Here is a 20,748-nt window from a genome sequence, read left to right on the forward strand (position 1 = left end):
GTGTGTATGTATACACTTATGGAACACACACGCTCACACACACATATATACAGTATGTAATTGAAAAGACAAACGTAATACATCAGCAGGTAGCAGGATGACAATGTTGTTAGATAGACATGATTTGAGTCGCTCATAATCATACCAAACCATTCAATATCACAGCACCCAACCCATAAAGCTCAAATTTTCCAAATCATATTACTAGCTTAGTTTGAATCAGCGTATCATTGGCAATAGTACTACACGGCTCCTGTTTACTTGAATTGGGACTTGCAGCAGTAGTTGTTGTTGTAATTATCAATATAAACATAGTCAATAAGGTGAAGAAAACAAACAAGTTCAAATACATCAATTAGCAATTCAAACAGCTCTAGTTGCCAACCAATATCAAACATCGACCAAGTAAACCAAAACGAATTCAAAGTAAATCCAATCACATTGAGCAACAAAAAAACCATTGCTTCTTATATAGCATTGCCTCTTCTAGTTTCCACAATTTAAAAAGCTGATGTCAAGTAGTATCAACAAAACAGAATAATTGTTCAAATTAGGCTCTCACAAGCAAACTACTCATAGATTCGATAGCAGAGCAATCGATGTTAGATTCCATAGCAGAGCAATCTCCAGTTTTTTTGGCTCAGACGTCCTAAGACTGTAAAGTTTTCATTTTAAGCATTTTCAACTGGTCTCAAAGCTATTCAAAATTAAGATCTTTTAATCCGTTATTCTCATAATTTAAATATTCTCTCAGAGCTGAATAAAGATGCACATTTGCAACAAAAGGAAGAGAAAATTTGAAACTCGTAGTCTTCTAAAAGTAATACATCGAAATACTCAAAATCAATGGAATGTATTTTATTTCAGCTTGCTTCGTTTAAACTTATTTCTTTTAACCAAACTTTTTTGCGCTATACATTGCTGCTCAAAAACTATTTGCATGAAAAAATTAGTGATAAACGGAGTACAATTTTAATCTGCGGAGAGGATGCGAAAGAGATAAGTTTCCTTCAATCCTCTCAGAAAAAAATTCTAACCAAAAGGTACCCAGAGTAATTGTCTTGTAAAACTCAAATACCAACAAAAGTTGTGGGGAAAAACCTATACAAGAAGCAACAAGCTTAAAATGTCAAAAAAATTCGTAAAAGTTTAAACAACATTTAACCAAAAAACACCTCTGAACGCATCAGAGTAACCCAAAACCTATTCTCCCACTGTAAAACGATTTGATGTAGTACAGTTAGATGAATTCCCAAAACGATGTACCTTTGGCATGCAATGCAGCCAAATCAGTTTGAAGGAAAAAAAGTTAGGTTTTCGAAATCAAAATAGTGTATTAATATCACCCAGTACCCCTTCTCATTTTGGAAGAATTTTGCTTATAGCATTGAAATTCGACTACTCTCAAGAGACGTAATTGTTAAAGCTTTTTTGAAGAACTGGAAACACATTTCTTGAAAATTAATACAAAAAATTGAATTTAGACAAGCGTTCATCACTTATGTTTTGAGTTGCAAAACAAATAGAGTGAAGAAAAAGCTTGCCAGATGTCCAAACAAACTAAACCGCTGGAAAATTACGAAGAAATAGTGCATTTTCAGGACCTTATTTTTCAACAAAATGAAGCCAATGTGCACAAATATTGTCCGCAATTTTTTTCACGAAAAAGGAGTGGCATACTGGAGTCCCCAGTATATAGTCTGAATCTGAATCCTAATGAAAAAGAAAAACCTCAGAAAACTGTATCAAAATTGACAGATAACCGATGTCGTTAGTGCTTGTATACTAGACTATACAAACAGCATACAAGACATGTAAACCGCTAAAGGCATGATAGTCCTGACGAAGCCTTATTAGAGGACTGAATTCGCCTCAAATGTTGGATATTAAAATTCAGAGCCTTTGAAAAAACATCAGGCACATTTTGGCTTTTGGTACCATTTTAAACTAAAATTAGTAACTAATATATCGAAATTTTAGAAAAACTTGAAATAATTCACTTATGATTAAGAAAAATCCTACATATTCCATAAACTAAAAAAAATATGTTCAAGCACACAATTTTTAAGAACAAACATAAACCGACTGATGTCAGAAAAATAGCTCTCGAACGACAGGTGAGACAATTTAATTCAGGGGCTGTAGCCTAGATAAATTTTTCTTTATTTGTGCAAAAATAATTGAACACTTCGGGATTCGAACCATGGACCTCCGGCTCCCTTACTAGCAGCACTGCCCACTTTGCTATCAAGCCCTTCATGTTTCTATGCTGCAATCAATTTTATTTTAGCAACAACCTTTGCTTCAGAGTGAATAACGAAAGCGCGAACAAGTCACTTGAGAAGTCAAAGAATATTCCTGAAGAAAAGAGCATTATGGTCAAGCGAAGAAGTTGTATAAAAAAGACCAACAGGTTTACAGTAATTGCTACGCAATTCATTTGAGAGCAATTAATCACTCAAAAATCAAGAAGTGCGAGCAAAAAATGTGCATAAAAGACACCTTTACAATAATTTCTTCTCGTTTAAGAGCAATTAACAGTCTCAGTAACATCTTTTTGGCGCTACTATTTAAATTAAAGACTACGTTCATTAAAAACACTGCGGCCGACGTGTTAAAGCAGAACTAGAAGTTTAGAAAGTGAAGGCGGATGAGATCTTGCTACAATGCAAAGCAAAAACGAGTTGTTTCTGTTTAAGTTTAAGCGGCATACCTTAGCAAGATGGTTGGGCTTATTGCATCTTCTGCATGTTTGGCCTAGCGCTTGACATTTGGCTCTGTGGTCTTGTGTCCAGGGTTGTCCGCAGTTCCTACAATTGTGTTGTACCTGTTGTCTGGTTGACTGAGTGTTGTTGTTATTGTTGCCTCTGGACTGTGCCTCTGGGCTGGCTATAGTTGCCTCTAAAGTTTCCTTGATACCTTGAACTGGTGATTGCTAGGACGGGCTCCGATCGTCCTACTATTGATACCATTGATGGGTCTGTTGTGGATTTTGCCTGTATGGCTAGTTGGCTTCGTGCGCCTAGTTCAATACTGATGGCTAATTCTAGTGCCTTTTCTGGTTCCAGTGTTACCTTCAAGAGTTCTTTTTGTATTTCTGGATCATTCATGTTGGCTGTGAAGATGTCTCTTAACAATCCGTCTTCTCCCTCTCCATTGTTTGTGTTGGATTATTCACTGGTTGTTCTTCCACTGGTTCCGGGGGATATATGACTATTGTCGGTTTCTCTCTTAGGAGTTCATCTAGTTCGATGTTTGTCTTTGCGACGAGGGCCATCTTGAGTTGACTTCTCCACTTTTCCCATGGGATGGGGGGGGTTGGAGCTGGGTCGTTCCCAAAATGGTTCCAGTCCTAATATGGTTCTTCCTTTTTCCGTTGACTGCGCCATGTGGTACTTAGTTCCTTCACGCTTAACTAAGTAGCTTAACTATCGTACAAAGAGAAGATTAACGCACAACTTCAATTTACGTTTACTTAAGGCAGACTGCAATTGACCATTTCGTGGTCAGTCTGTTAGTGCGTAAATACCTGTCACTTTCAACACTATGAAGAATCGCTCGGCGATTCCAATGGTTAACAAAACATGATGAATTACATACTGCATATGGTAGTATTAATTTACTGCTTCAAGGATATAATAGTTTTGAGGTTAAGTGGTTACCCATGTACCACAATGGTCAAGCGAAGAAGTTGCATAAAAAAGACCAACAGGTTTACAGTAATTGCTACGCAATTCATTCGAGAGCAATTAATCACTCAAAAATCAAGAAGTGCGAGCAAAAAATGTGCATAAAAGACACCTTTACAATAATTTCTTCTCGTTTAAGAGCAATTAACAGTCTCAGTAACATCTTTTTGGCTCTACTATTTAAATTAAAAACTACGTTCATGAAAAACACTGCGGCCGACGTGTTAAAGCAGAACTAGAAGTTTAGAAAGTGAAGGCGGATGAGATCTTGCTACAATGCAAAGCAAAAACGAGAAAAACGCTAAGAACTACCCTAAGCTATTGCTTCAGCATTAAATCAAATGAACATTTTTTGGAATCATATCATTGTCATAGGTGTTAAATTCAACACGAAACAACACAATGGCGACACAATCACAAACTACCGACTTGCAATCTCAAAGAAATTGATCTGCATTTTTAATGGTCCGTTATCCAAAACTAAGATTTAAAAAAATTTTGGAACCTCAAAGCCGCGGAAAAGGGAAATTCAGTGTGCTTTTGTACTCTTATATCACAATGCACTACCAATTTTGTGTTGGACTGAGTTCCTTTTTAAACATGTGCTTCACTTGAACAGACTTGTGGTACATGAGTTTTTCCTATAATTTCATGCCGTTAACCACAATAGTTTGATACTGATTGATAAAAAGTACTTTGATGTTGAAAACAATAAAAAATTTCCAACATTTAAAAAGCGAAGAGTCAGCAATCTTTCACTTGAACGACAGTTGAAGCAATTTAATTCAGGGTCTGTAGCCTAAATCAATTTTTCTTTATGGATGCAAAAAACCTTGCCCCAAACGGGATTCAAGCCATTGACCTCCCGATCCATAGCCACCCGCAATAATCACTGCGCTATGAGTCACTTATTTTTGCTATGCTGCAGCCGATTATATATTAGCAACAAGCTTTACTTCGGAGTGAGAGCAATAGAGATCACTCAAACACGATGAACGAAAGCGTAAAAAAGTCACTTGAGAAGTCAAAGAATGTTCTAGAAGAAAAGCGCGAAATTGTCAAGAGAAACATTTGCATAAAAAAAGACCAACACGTTTAGAGTAATTGCTATGAATTTCAAGAGCAATTAAAAACATTAAACAAACTTATTCGCTTGTCATCATTCAGAAGGCCTATTTATTTCGTAAAATAGAACAAAAAGTGCAATCACACAATTGTTAGGAAATAAAATTGCGAGAAAACAACGAAAAGCTACACTAGACTATTGCCTCGGCAGTAATGAATAAAACAATTTAACACTTTTTGGTATTACATCACTGTAGTAATTGTTATATTCTATACAGCACAATTGCGTTTATCACAAATTTCCGACTTGTAATACTAAAAAACACTCTTTCAGGCAGAAATTGACTGAACCACGGTTCCTACCTCAAAACGAATCGTCAGCAATTTAAAATGTCTGCTATCCAAAACTGTTAAGATTTATATACAAAAATCGGAATAAGCAGCAGGAAAGATTTTATTATAGTTGTGTCTCTTATCATTGTGGACTACCAACTTTGCGTTGCAGTGAGATCATTTTTAACCATGCACTTCATTTGAACTGACTTGTGATATATGAGGCCCACTTTGGATATACTTTCGTATCAATAAATTACAGTTAATTACACTAATTAACGTCTGTGAATTAGTGATTGACTTTTCGATAATAATCTGTTGATGTTAAATCCTTAAATCAATAAAAACTCCCAGCACCCTTCAACAGCTAACAGACAACAAACTTTTAAAATCTTTTAAACGAAAAACTTTACACAATCGCTATAACTTTTCTGTATAAGAGTTGGAGCTACTAAATGAGCATTGGAAAAAATTATAGGACATAATAACACACTCAAACATAACCGACTAACGTCGGGCGAATTGCTCTCAAAGAACCCGCGAGCGCTTGGCTTCGTCAGTAGCTAGCCACAGTTTAGTGAGGCTAGCTTTAGCTTGATTCGACTCTGCAACTTTTAGTTTTCTAGCCGTGTTAGTAAATAAATCAAATAAATGATTTTAAAAATTTGCAAAATATTGCAAAATTTAAAAAAAACGCTTCCAGATTTCGCAGTGAAAAAGCTCACGACTACTTTTTGTCTCTGGAGTTATGTCAAGTAACCAATCTGCAAGACTTGAAAAGCTTCGTTGGCCAGTAACGATCGTTAAACTCAAAAAAGGACAAAAATATTCGCAAGTTTTGAAAACAATCGCAACAAAATTTTTTAAAAAATATTGCTAAAATTCAAGATATTAACGTCTTCAAAACACTTTCATTATCTCAAGTGACTATCCAGTATTCCTATTTCAAGTTTTAAATAGTTTCACTGGCTCATAAAAGATCCATAAAATTGGAACATGATAATAAGTTTCCAAAAACTTGAAACCTATCAAAAAATTACTAAAGCTGGAGTCATTAAAAAACTAATAACCCTCCCATTAACTCTAAAAACTATGTGACAGCTTATCATCAAGCCTTGGAGGAAGTCCCTAGAACCCCAGAAAAATGAAAGTCAAAAAGATTCAAACTTGAAAAAAATTGCAAATATTTTTAACGATCGCTGAAATTAAAATCTTTCCAAAAAACATTCCATTACATCTAGAAGCTATGCAGTAACCTGTAATCAAACCCTAAAGGAAGTTGTGTGACTCTTGAGGCTGGAGATACCTAAAAAATGAAAAAAAAATTCGAAAAACTTGCAAAAAAGAGTTGCAAAAAACTGCTAAAATTTGTGATAAAAGTTGAAAACTAATCAATGGCCAAAAACATTTTCCAGTAACTTATTATAAAAAGCTGACGGATATTTGTGTCTAGAAAGACGTGAATAATGAAAAATAAATGTCAAAAAATTGAAAAAAATTGCACGTTTTGTCAAAAATAATAAAATTCGTGATAAAATGTTGAAACCATTCCACTACCACTAGAAACTATGAGTAACCTGTTATAAAAACTTAGAGGAGGTTCCTTGACAACTACGGCTTAAAAAAACTCAAAAATGACAAAAATTTTCACAAAGCTTGGAGAAAATTTTGAAAATTAGTATTAAATTACGTGTTTTTAGCGATCGGTTGTTCGTCAGTAGCCACGGCGGTGAGGGGGATGTGCACCGGGGGCTAATTGAGTGCGAGGGGGTGGGCAACAGTTGGTTAGGGTGTAATAGGATGTTGGGGGGTTGGGGCAATAGTGGTGGGTCAACTGTGGGGGTATCTTTAGCCTCTAAGAACCCCCCTTCACACCATAAGTCTCCAGAACAGTTTGAGCTGAAACAGAGCTGAAAGGCTCTAAGAGCACTGAATACCCGCTGGACGCTACCTGTTTATCCCACTTTTGAGGACCAAAAGTCAAAAGCGTCAGACGAAAATTCGGTCAAGCGAAAAATCGCATAAAAAGACCGACAGGACAAATATAATTGCTACAAACTTCGTTTGGGAGCAATTAAACAAATGAAAAATGCAAAAAGTGGACAAAACCCAGGAAAAACTTGCCCTTGCGTGCTGAAAGTTTTAAATGCACCAATTTACTTACCCTTGCAGAGGTTATAAGAAAACAAACCATTAAGGACCGATGAATTGCAGAGGTTCAGCTCAAGCAAAAAATTTATTATATATTCCTTAATTTTTCCGTATAAGAGTTAGCGCTAGAATGAATATATTGGAAAAAATTAAATACCAAGTGAGCATACTACAGCAGAAACAAAATCATAACCAGAAAATATCCTCATAGATTCCCAAGACCCCGATTGGTATTGAAACAACAGAAAAAAAAAGAAAAATATTGAACAGAAACATTTTCAAAGTGCGAACTATTGTTTGTTTCATTTTTAGTAACACGCACTCCTGTTTCTTATCGGGAGGATACAGGGGCTGTTAAGAGAACCAATGGGAATTAGACATGGTAACTAAGGCTGATGAGAACAAGGTTAAAGACGGAGGCATCTAAAACTGGGCTTCAAGGGTTTGTGCTGATCCATTTTTGCTTTTGTTTTTCGACACTGAATCTGTTGATTCTGGATTAATTTGGTGATAAACTTCTGCTTAAAAGAGGAGTGAAACTAACTTAGAAAAATCTGAAAGATTTCACGCAAATAGTTGAAGCTGTGAACCAAGGTAAAACGAAACAAACTTTTGTTAGGCAAATTTACAAACATTTCCCGGCTATTATAGCCGACTGAGAAGATTACGGCAGCTATTAAAAAAAACAAAAACCTGTTCTTTTGAGCTCAAAAATTCAAAGCTTATGCATTCCCAGCAAAATCAAAACACCCCGTAACTGCCTCTACCAGTTAAATTTTTCAGAAAATCTAATTAACAGAACCGATTAACTCCTGCTCTGGACAGGAAAACAATTTTTTCTATTTGCTCAAAACAAGCTGTAAAAACAATTTTTGTGTTGCCAAAAAACTTTATATAAAAAACTGGTAGACTCAAAAACCTGCTGAAAATTGCCTCCATAAAAGCGTCCGAAACCGAAAAAAGACTGCATCGCGAAATGGTAATTAATGCTAATTATATTAATAAAAATACAAAAAAAATCCAAAAACCTTGAGGAGAGGGACACAAAATCGATTAACTTGCAAAAAAGTTGACGCTAAGTTAAAGTGATGTAAAAAAGCACACCGAGATAAAAAAAATAGAATTCTAACCACCTACAGTCGCAAAAATTACACGACAGATTGGCTTTAGCCAGCTGAAGCTCAGGGAGGTTAGTCTCGTAAGGTTAGGACAATGAAAGGATCGAGGCAGGCGGGGTGTTAAAATGGTGGTTCAGAGGCGGTCCAGAATCGCCCTTTACAAAACATAGAGCTGGAAAAAGCCTAAGAAACATAGCCGTCAGATTTCTGGAAAGCTGCGAGATATGCTTAAGAGCTCTAGAATATATATCAGAACATAAAAACAGACACAGAAATGAGTTTACACAGTTGCTGTTGCAAGATAATTTGCTGTTGCATTTAATTTGCAATGCAACACAGTTGCTGTTGCATTTTAAAAAATCATTTTTTAAATGTTATTTCTGATTTTTTCATTTTAGAAAAACCAAAATGGTTTAGTTACATTGGTAACCATGCTTTATTATTCACAGCTTTAATAACAAAAACTCCTTTATATACCTTAGAACAGTTTAGAGTAACCTTAAGTGACCTTCAAAGCAGTGTCCAAACGTCATCTAGAGAGTAAGGCAAGTCAATTGTGATCCATCAGACAATTCAGGTTAAAACTCATTTCTATTTAGTTGAAGATATAAGGTCACCCACACGAAATGAGAAAATCAGCAATGAAAGAGCGGTAAGAAAGTGTGAACAAAAGGCTCCCTTGAGGTTTGCAGCAAAAAAACATAGCCGGCAGATTGCCGGAAAATAGCCGCCGTTGACAAATTTTTGTTCAACCACCATTTTCTCACTCTCCTTTAAAATTAAAGCCAAAAATTTCACGGCGCAAAAGCACACGCTTTTTCTCTCCACTTAATGTTTCGGCGTGACCAAAATCACTACTCCAATTTGACTTCAAAAATCATGAAAACGTGTGAACAGATCTTAGAAAAAAACAATACAGGAGAAGTCTTGACGTACATTTCAAAGAATTTTCAAGGACTAGACAAAAAACTAAACCTGGGACAGACTGAATGAATTGGAAAAACCATTTCTAAAAAAACAGATCAAAAATTTTTTTTAAAAAAACAGAAAAACAATGTCAAAATGCCGCATCTGAAAAAAACCATCAGCCAGAATGGAAAAATTTGGCTCATACAAAAACTAGGCCTAGAATGATTTATGAGTGGATTAAAAAAAACATTTAGAAAAAAATCCGATCGAAAAAATCGAAAAATTGAAAAGAAATTGCCGCATGTGAACAAAATATCACCAGCGAGAAAGCGAACTTTTGTTCAAACACCGTTTTCTCACTCTACTTTGAAATTAGAGCTAAAATTTTCACGCAGCAAAACCACTCGCTTTTTTGCTCCACTTCCTGTTTCGGCGTGACCAAAATCACTACAAATTAGAGCGAAAATTTTTCACGCAGCAAAACACTCGCTTTTTTGCTCCACTTCCTGTTTCGGCGTGACCAAAATCACTACATCAAAAACACTTCGAAAAATCATGAAAAAGTGTGAACAGATCTGAAAAAAAGACAGCGCCCCAATACAATTCAAATTCTTTGAATTGTAAAAGAAGAGAGCGACTAAATAATAGCCGTTCGAGAGGCTGACGATGGCTATTAATTACAAAAGAAAACATAAAGCCCCTAATGTCGGAAGAACTGCTCTCGAACGACAGGCGGGTGGACATTTGACCCCACAAACTGTTGATAAACTGTTGATAATTAAATCAACATTTTGTGGTTGCAAAAAATCCCGTTTTTTGACGAATTAACTCTCCAGGCACAAAAATAATTTAAAAGTGACTATCACTTTTACACCTAGATAAGATAATTTGAAGCGTTTCAAAAGCTCAATTTGCTATTTTCTGTGACATCTGCTCGCCACTTTTTTTACAACAAAAAAAACGAAAGGACGATAGTCACCATCGAAACAAATCGAAATACAAAGAATTTAAAACATATTTAGTCCTCATGAGGAACGCTCAAACAAAAACCAAAAAACATACACGGCAGATTGCCGGAAAATAGCCGCCGTCGATTCCAATAAGCATGATTGGGATTGAACGAATAGAAGATATTGAAAAAAAAAGATTTTTGTACAAAAAAAATTTTTAAGTCCGATTTATTTTGATGGCATTTCGTAGTTGAACATACTTCTGTTTCTTAGAGAGAGGCTACAGGGGCTACTATCAACACCAATAAGCATAAGAGATGGTAACTACGACTTATAGGAACGACGTTCAAATAGCGGGCATCTAAAATTGGGCTTTATGGGTTTATCCCGTTTCTATTTCTGAGTTCAATTTTTTATACTGACTCTGTTCAGTTTGAATTGCTTTGCTGAGCAACTGATGTTCAAATTCACTTTTAGCAGAATGAGAGAAGAGAGAAACTAGCCTACAGAAGTCAAAAAGATTTCACGCAAAATGTCGAAAAAACGGCAAAATGGTAAAGCGAAAAAAAGTTCGACGAAGTAAAAAAAATAGGAGCGCAATAATAGCCGGCTGAGAAGATGAGGGCGGCTATTAATTAACTGAATTTATGTTTTTAAAAAATATTACTAGCACCTCGCAATGTTTCCAAAGCCGCGTCAAATGGAACGAGTCTAATCAACCTACTTCATTGGTAAAAGGAACGCGAGGAACGAGAAAAAACTGCGCTTGATATTTCAGCAAACGAAAGAGTTCCTGTATACGGGCAGGCTAACTACAGGAAAAATCTTAGACAAAAGGAAAAGGCAAAAAAACAAAAAGCTGCCTTAGTAGAAAAACTAAGCTCAATAAAACCTTCAATTATCGCTTCTTCCCAAATAAACAAACCTTTATCTATGGCGTATCATTTTAGACGAAATAAAAATTCAGGAAATGATATAAAAAAGGCTTCAAAGATGAAAAAAACTAATCAAACTTGATCAAAGTTAATTCAACTCCAAAGACAAACATGAACGAATAACTTCAGAAAAATTGCTTTCAAAGGAGTGGAGCTAAATTTTGTTGTAGCCAGCAGCTTCCGGGGGGAGCAATAGCGTAGAAGTGCAAGAAGCCAGCTTATATAGGCCACTAATGAGGTTAAAAATGACTATATGAATCTGAGTTTAGCCAATTGACATCAGGAGCTTACAAATGTGAATAAAAGAGCAAACTATATCACGCTTTAAGTAAGTCAGTCAAAAAGTCAAACAGGGTGAGATTACAAAATAAAATAAAATTGATAGAATACAATCTACTTGGTCAATTAAAATAGGAGAGAAAACCGGCAAGCGATAAAAGACTCAGACTCAAAAACCTCAAAAGAAACATGGTAACCTTAGTTGTCTAAGACCGTGAGAAACAGTAGGCTTAAAACTTGAATAAAAATTAACATAGTGAGAGATACTCCTAAGGACCCTATTTTTTTAAAAAAAAATAGATGTCTTAAAATTTATTTGCCTGAAACATTTTGTGCTTACGCTTAAGAAACTGCTTTGAACTGGCAAAGAACAAAATTTTTCATTTGCTTAGCGTTTTTTTTCACGGAGACCTAAATAACCATTCTGTCCACTTTCCGAATTTATCCACCGAAAACATCCTCATTTCTGGGGATTAGATGTTCACTCATCTAAAAAAAAAACAAAACTCCAGGCCTCTTCGACCCCTACCAAAAATCACATCAACATAACTCTTTTTGGCGCTACTGTGTACATTAAAGAGTCTACGTTCATGAAAGACACTGCGGCCTACGTGTTAAAGCAGAACTAGAAGCTTAGAAAGTGGAAGCGGATGAGATCCTGCTATAATGCAAAGCAAGTTTCCATTTCTTTCTCATTGATTAACTGACTGCATCGCAAAATGAGTGGTGACGTTGATCTAGCTAGAAGCGCTAGCATTGATCGCACTCTTTAATAGCATCTCATTAACAAATGTACCATAACTAATTAATCAGTGCTCTATTAAATGATCATGACAGCAACGGAGCGTAATTGATAAAGCGTTGAATTGTGCGTAGTAAAATCTGTCCATTAAAAGTGAAAACCTTCAGATAGGAGCCAGATAGCCAGCTATTTGTGTTAATAAAATTTGGCTCTGCTCCTTCTAGTCAACAGAAAGCATTGCAAGAGCAGTGCGTAACAATTGGCACCACTCACACGTGATCAACCTTGATTGATGATTACAGTTAACATAAACTGGTCGGTACTGTAATTTCAGGTGTAGTAGAAATACGAAAGTCAATTAAGAAGACTGAGTAGTAGTAGTAGTAGCAGAAGTAGTAGTTTGGAAGAGTATACCTCTGTATGACGCTTTCACTGAAATAACATTTGTTAATAACTTAAAAAGCATTGCCTGCAGAATTTCACACTGATTAATCAAATGATCAACATCATGGAGATTTATCAATAACTTATCAAACAAGTTTCATCGAACTCAAATTTCGATCGAATTGCAGCACTTTGAAAATTATTTTGTAAACTCATTTTTTCGTTTGTCTGTGAACGAGTCATGGCAATGAATTGCGTGCTGTGAGGAGAAAAAAATGATGCTACCTCATAATTATACTTATTACAAAAGAATGACGCGTGAAACTTGAAAGTGAAACTATCTCTGCAGCATAAGACTATCAGTTTAGGTTATAGGATGATGAAAAATGCAGACAAGTAGTCAAGTTTGATTCAAAATTTTCTGCAGAAATATTTGAGTTAAATTAAGTGATTCCCAAGATGATTTGACAGTTGTGAAGTAAAGAGAAAAAGAACAACTGATAGAATTGATGCAATAAATGTTTCTTTTATACAATGATAATGCTGTGCATAGATATGCAAGGTCTTCAAATCTTCATATTGTGTTCTCTCTATGCCAATCCCGTTATCAGGCCAGCTCAAGATTTTACTTGAGTTAGAGAAGAAAGCAGTTAGAAACTAGCGTGCTTCAGTTAGAGAAAAAATCAAGCGTAACTGTATGAACGTTTCTCAAGAATCAACGTGTATTATAATCAAAACTCAGCTAACCTATAAAAAATTTCTCGGGTAATGAAGGCCAGATTTTTTGAAACTGCAAGTATCCTTTTTATGATTTCTCATACTTAGAGGATTGTGAAAAGCAGATAAAAATAGTAGGAAGGAGGCGGTAAAATTATTAGTAGCAGAAGGAGGAGTACTTACGTCTTCCCTTCTGGTCACGGAGTCCTGCCTCTTGCTGGATGGCCTTCATGTCCATCCCGTCCTAAACACCCAACATCTCATACTACTAAATTTACATCATATAATTGAAATAAATTCAGCAATTAGTTTCCACAGACATTGAAGGGTGTTGCAATCTGTTAATGCTCGTTGCCTACTATTAGAATGGGATCTTTTTTCTATGTAAGCACTCAAACCTTCCTATAAGTATTTTTGACTAATGGGAAAACTGACAGCTATTTATATTAACTGGAATCCTGAAGTGATCTAGGAATAATTTTTGGTTGTGTTAAGCATCTTTACAACACGAAACTCTCTTTGATTATTTCAACTTATTCTTGGCTTGAATCTTTCTTCCGAGACGCTTTATTGAATTATTACTGGAGTCGTGCGCTCGGTAAGGACTTGATTTTAAAACACTGATATTTCGCCATGAAGCTCATAGTTTACAGTCAAGGTAATTTCGCCTTAACATTTTCTCTGCAAAGATTAATCTTTCATAGAACACAAAATTGCCTCGTGAGGAAAAGCAATATTGTTCAAACTTAAACTGAAAGATTCGACGCGCAATCTTGAATCAGACTTCTATTTCAGCCTCTTTCAGGCTTCTCATATTTAAGCATATACAATGTGTAGTGCATTAAAGTTACATCACTGAACTCGAGTCGCTTTACAATTACGGCTTAACAATGTATTGAGGCTCAATTCTAAGGTTTAATGTCTTTTTCATCTTCGAGATTTTAAATGCAGCAAAAGCAGTGGTGCAAAGTTGATATATTTCACGTATCAATTACACCAGTAGCACAACGACTACTCTGTACGATTATGTTGATTAAAAGTGATATAGACTCTTCTCTACCACTGTTGGGTGCTAGCACGCATTGGGTAGAATGTAGAAAGTAGCGTGAATAAATGCATGTAGTGAGAGTAGTGCGCAATAGAGCTCAGGGGTAGGGCAGTTAAGATGTATAGACATCAGGTGTACTAACTTCTACCGTCGCTTGCTATAGTCAATAATTGGAACAGGGATCATTATCTTTATTTACCATTAAACGTTTGCGCAAAATTGCAATCTAAAGAAACGCACCGTATCACATTAAACAAATGTATAACTATTTTTTAAGAACCTCTGATAAAAGCATAATCATCAGACTTCTAAGAATATTTCAAACTCTTATAACTAGTGCACGATTTTGATGGCATAACTGTTTGTTTCCGTCAAATATGACAAACCTGAAAACTGACAACCAAATCCATGATGTCCAGACACAGGTTTAATTTAAAAAAAGCGTTCAAGATTCAATGTGATCTACGTTTTTCACAAAGCACCGACGAAAAACCTCTTGTCTTGAGAAATTTTCCAAAGTGGTACTACTTGTGTTCAGGTGCATATACTTCAAATATATCTTAGAGCTTTAAATCGAAGACAAGCGAATGTAAAGAAAACCGGAAACAGGGGTTTCAGCATAAAAAAACGTGAGTAACAACAACTCATACAAAAAATTCCAAATATGCAGAGAAGCAAAACGCACTGGTAAAATAAAAATGTTTAACAAACTTCTTTTTTAAAAAGATTTCTCTTTAACACACCTCCGAGACAACCATACTTGAAAAGTATTAATTTAAAGCAATAATATCCTGCAATAATAATTTAAAGCAATAATAATGCACGAACATCAACTAAACAAAACCTTCAAAAAATAGACCTTCGAGAACACACATTGTTTGAAATGCCATTTTAACTGAAAAATACCCATCAGGTGACCGGAAAATGGCCAACTTTGATTTCCATAACCCTAGAAAATTAAAATGAATAAAAATGATTGGTCAATAAAAACTTTTTGAAAACGATCTATTTTGATTGGATTTGGCAGTTAGATATAAACCTGTTTCTCGATGAGAGAAGAGACAGATTGGATCCCAAAGATTATTACAATTCTAAGATTTGGATAAAATTGGGGCTCTGTCTTTTGTTTAGGATCTGTCATATAGGAATGGTGACAACGCAAGAGTAGTAAGCGGAGCGAAATGACTTATGGGTTTACAAAGTGATTTCCAAACTTTTAAAAAGAAGAATTTTGTGTTGGAACAAATTTTCGCTTTTTGAGGTTTTTTTTCAAGCGCTAATTTGAATTATGTTTTGAGAGAAGTGTTCCTTCTCTGAATGCTATCAAATTGTTACACATGCACTCAAAATAGGCCTATTTAAAACTGCTTCAATCCCTGAACCGTCAGCTGACGCTTTTCATAAATTTGAAGCCAGTTGCCAAAAATATTTATGATTTTTTAATGTTTGCCCTTATTGTTTTTCCTGTTGTCTCACTTAGTTTCGTTAATGGCAGGTCTCGTTGATGGTTAATGAGGCAATGGTGAATCAAGCTAATCCCCTTAGTCCCTTCACTTTGATTTTACCACTCATTGTTAAAAACTAGCGAAATTTTTAAATTCGTCTGCATGAGTTGTTCATTTTGTTCTCTTATCAATTAGCCTCATTAAGTGCAGGTCTTATCCGCTGCTTAAAATAAACCTAATTAATGGTTCAAGTTCTCTGCTAGTGGCATTTCTAATTTTGACAATATGTTTTCAAACAATTGGGAACTTTTCATTTCGTCTGTATTTGCTTCCCCTTCTCATCGGCTGCTACTAAGTAAAAAATGATTCTAATTAGTCGCCTGAATTCATAACAGTGGTTTTCATGACTTCAACACTTAATTTTTTTTCAAATATTGGTGGATTTTAAATCTGCCCGTAGTTTTATCTCTTAGTCTCAATAATAACAGTTCTTATTTCCCTTCTAGTGCGGCGTAATTTTATTTAATTTACTGGGTTTAGTTGTTGGATAATGTAACATTTTTTGATGACATAGATACCAATGGTTTATGAAATGTTCCAGCGACTTTTGGAATCTCGCCTTTTCGGCCTTTTTCACTTAATGGGATTAAAAAAGACAATTTTTTAGTCAAAAAATTTAAGCCCTGCTGTTGTAAATGATTTTGCATTATATAGTTGCATCATTATGCAGCAGCTAGTTAAACTCAGCGAGGCTAGATTCATTGAATGAAGATCTAAAAAGTGATGCAGAAGGAGTTACAGGACAGGGATAGGGATGTGAACCAGCCAAAATTAACTTAACACCGTGAGTATTTACTCGTACACCGCAGAGTTTTTTTGGGGGAAGCTGGCACGGAGCGTCTATTCGACAGCTTTGGCGAATCACATACTTAAAGCGCTATGAGAACTGCTTAGCAACTTGCCCTCGGGAAGTCACTAAAAATTGATGGTCAGACTAAAACCTGATCGTACCGAAAATCGCATAGAGAAGAGGACTAAAATAACTGATACAAACTTTGTTTGAGAGCAATGGCAAAAAATTAAAATGGACAGGATAAAACGAAAAGACTCCATCAAAAATCGAGCGAAATAAGCCAAATTCCGAATGTCCTGCGACCAAAAATAAATTGGGGACGATATATTTGTGTCCCAAATCGAAGACTAACTATAGAGGATTATAGTGACTAAAAGTTCCTCCTGTTCAAACATAAACAAAAAAATGTTTTGACGAACAAGTTGGCCAGGACAGAAACAATCAATGACAAAGCTTATCCAATACAAAGCTTTAAGTAATACAAAGCAATGACAGCTCGGATCGAACAAGGCCGAGAAATTTAAAGACAGGCTCGAGTGGTTGATAAAAAGGTAGAAAGAACCAGGCTGTCTGATAGGACCATGGACAAGAGCCGAAATTAATTGACTGCAAAAAAAGAAGGCGCCAAATATCTCGGTAAGTATGAATTGTAAATGCTCCTCAGCGAGCTGGAACAAAAACACATGAAGCCGATGTATTTCTCGAAAAGAACACATTCAAAAGCAGAAAACGACCATCGAAAACAGCATGAAACCACGAGGTCATAAGATAAGAATGCCCCAACAAGAGACGAGTGAAGAAAATTATCTTCGGTTCGTAAGCTAAGCAGGACCATGCCACATCTATTAAATCATAAATAGAATTCAGCACGACGCGAACAAAGCTTTTCAATAAGGGAACAAAAAATTAAGATGCGGCACGATAAGCCCCACTCAACATGTTCCAGCGACCAAGAATATTCCCAAAGATTAAGCATTTGATGTTCACAACCATCCTGACGAAAGGCATTGTGACCTGCATAGAGGAGGAAGACCCAAACAGAGCGAAAACTAGATTCTAGACCGCAGCTAGCCCGGTTCTCCATTCTTGTTTATTGTTTGACGCTCTTCAAGATGATATGAGTCAATTAACTCCCTTTTGACGCAATTCAAAGTGTCACAAAACGGTAACTGAAACATTTCCTATTAACAACTGGAGGATCCTATTCAGTGAAAAATTATACATTTTTAAACAAAGCAAAAAAACAGTTAAGCTTCAGTATTCTAAAAAAGATGCAAAACATGAACTAGTATATTAAAAATTTAACCTTTAATTTAAATTCACTTTTCTTGGTATTAGCAAACGCAATGAATTTAATGGCTAGATTAAATTACTGATAAAATAAAAAGTATCACAAAGACCAAGCCAGATCAAAGCTTGGTCTAGGTAATTCATTAACAACAAAAATTGATTGGCTCGACAAACTATCCTGCACTCAAAAGACGAGTGAAGACAAGTGAGTACACATAGCAATTGATTTCAAAACAAAGAAATCAAGATCAATAATCATATCAGTTTTAAAGTTTACTTGAAGTTAGAAGGGCATGGAAACAAAGAAAGAAAGAAATAGGAAGCCATTGAGTGGAGATGGAGAAGAGAAAGAGAGGATAATATTGACACATTAGGTGGGGGTGTCCATAAAAGGGCCATAATTCATACAGCAAAGGAGGCCGTCTATAAACGCAATAATGAGCACCTGGTCCTGATGTTTATGGTTATTGTTGGTCTGAAAACAAATAAACTTTAAATGAGTTATACCTTTTCAACTCAAACAAATGAAAAAAAAAGAAAAGCAGACCCCGCTCGTCTATGGAATTAGAAGACGTTTTAAATTTGTCCCCACGCCAGTGAAAAAATCTGCATTTCTTTTCATTAGTTGGAATAGAACCTGCTTAATCATAAAAGCCGTCTTCATTATAGGAAGCTCAAACGTAGAAAAGCATATTGGCGAGAGCAAAATTACGTGGAAGGAAATTGTATTCTTTGATAATTGAGCTATGATAGTTATAATCGGTAATATTACGACGCTGTAAAAAAATGTGACTTAAGCAACACCACTAAAATTGAACTTCACAGACAAATTTTACAAATAAGAATAAAACTGGCGTGAAAAAATCTTCCCTTGTGGTTTGATCAGATTACCCCAAGAGTAACGGCAGAGGACGAGTTCAAGTAAAAACCTGTCGAAAGAGAATGAGCGAGTGGATAGCGTTTGTATTCTAAAAGGTGGGCGTTGGGTGGGGGGGCTTGAAGGCGGAAACTTACATCTGAGTCCCCCTGGCAGAGTTTGCCACATGCGTCACAGTTAAAATTCTCCTTGACGAATAGCTCGATCTTCTCATTGAATGCCATGAAGGTGCAGTAGGCCAAGTACCAGCAGAAGAGTAGAATGGGTTCCCAGATTTGGATCTTGGAGTCAAAGAAGCTGCCGATGATCATGAGGAGTCCGACTGAGTAGAAGAAGGTGTCTCGGCAGAGTGGCCACCACGTCAGACTCAGCTGAAACAACATTAAGCATCGACCAACAAATCCTACCACAAAATGAAGGCACATCACATGCTTCAAACCATAAACTTACCATATATGCATTAAAAAAATTGCTAAGAACATTGAAAAAATGGAGGACAAAGCAGTCGTGCATACGATAAAGGGTTCAAAACTTTTGTTAAGAGTTTAAGAATCAGTTAAATATATCCCTAACAATTATCTTCATTGCATGAATAGTTACAAATGAAAGTTAATAAGAACGAACAATTGACAGTTTGTCCGTTGTGCTCATTCAGATAAAACGAACTGCGGGGAAAATTATTCGAGGAGATAATGTTTTCACATCAGCAAAAAAATAAGGTAAAAAGGGGCAATGGATGTATCAGTCAATCAGTAGTTTCAGTTCATTCAACATTCTCTAAATGGTTCAATTGATGTTCTTCTGCTGACCGCTGTAAACAGCTACTCTCACAACGAACTGCTAATTCAACATATATTCATCACTCAACAAAACGAAAACGGTTTCAGAAAGGTAAGTAAAATTACTCAGAAAAGCGCAAAGGAAATGCCTCAGTGACTGCGTAATTATACATTCCGGAATTACTCCTGAATAGCGAAAAAGGAATTTATTTCCCCATGTACGACATCATAGGCTACAAGAATACAATGACCAATTCAATATAAGATCAAAATAAAGAAATTTTGAAATTACAAAGAAAAAGCGGAGAAATTTTCCGAAACTTAGTGAACTTACAGAACGACTTCAATTTTGTTTACTAAATTAACTATTATACTTTCACTGAAATGTGTTAATTGTGAACATAGGAAGTAACCAGAAAGTTCGTCAATCATTGATTACAAAACAACCAAACTTCATTACAGCTTAGCTAACTTCTTATTGTTTAAAGCACATAAGCTCCATAATCGGATAAATTTTGTTTCGACTCATCTAAGTAGTGTAGGGACAGAATGCTCAACTGGTTTTTCTGTACGGACAATTTTGAGTGACCGATATATTTAAAGGACAAAGATATGAGAGGTACCATTAGAAAGACACTCGAGCGTAGGAGATTTCGATTGGAGGCTTTTCAAGATCGGGTTTTTCCGCGGAGGTATCAAGGCTTTAAGTTTTATGAACTCTTACTTTAATACCTTTTGTCATATAAGTCCAAAGTAATGACTGATTTAGAACACCAAAAATAAGGTAATTAAATGGGATGGACTTCAGCTAATGAGCTGATTGCTCTGGAAATATAACCAGCCAGATTTTTTTGCCAATTTAAATTGAAAAATCATTTTATTTGGGTTTCTGCTGAGTGATCATACAATTTTCAATAAATTAAATCGTTTATCACCTTATGAATAATTGTTCTAGATATTTCCATCTCTCATTGCAAATTTTATTTCAGTTATCAATAAGTGTGTTACGCACTAACATTTAGATTTATTCTCGAGATCAATAATTAGAGTAATTAACTTGAGTAATTGTCATTGTACAAGGACTTGATTTGGATGTTTCATAATGCGATTTTTAGCAGCCATATTATGAATAAAGTTAGCTAGTAATAGCCTTTTACTGAGCGGTTCGAATGCGTGATACATCC

At 35.6% G+C, this 20,748-nt stretch overlaps 1 protein-coding gene across 1 annotated transcript in view; it reads right to left on the minus strand.

The window, feature by feature from the left end:
* Window positions 1-20,748, minus strand: part of LOC142334596 (sodium/potassium/calcium exchanger 2-like) — a 72,318-nt gene that overhangs the window by 27,718 nt on the left and 23,852 nt on the right. Inside the window, exons 4-6 of the mRNA XM_075382759.1 lie at window positions 18,923-19,156; window positions 13,456-13,516; window positions 12,586-12,603 (exon numbers count right to left, since the gene is read on the minus strand). Coding sequence (XP_075238874.1) covers window positions 12,586-12,603; window positions 13,456-13,516; window positions 18,923-19,156 — 313 coding nt within the window. The remainder of the gene's footprint in view (window positions 1-12,585; window positions 12,604-13,455; window positions 13,517-18,922; window positions 19,157-20,748) is intronic.

The sequence above is a fragment of the Convolutriloba macropyga genome, chromosome 2 (genome assembly GCF_964194025.1).
Source record: "Convolutriloba macropyga chromosome 2, txConMacr16.3, whole genome shotgun sequence".
NCBI lineage: Eukaryota > Metazoa > Xenacoelomorpha > Acoela > Convolutidae > Convolutriloba > Convolutriloba macropyga.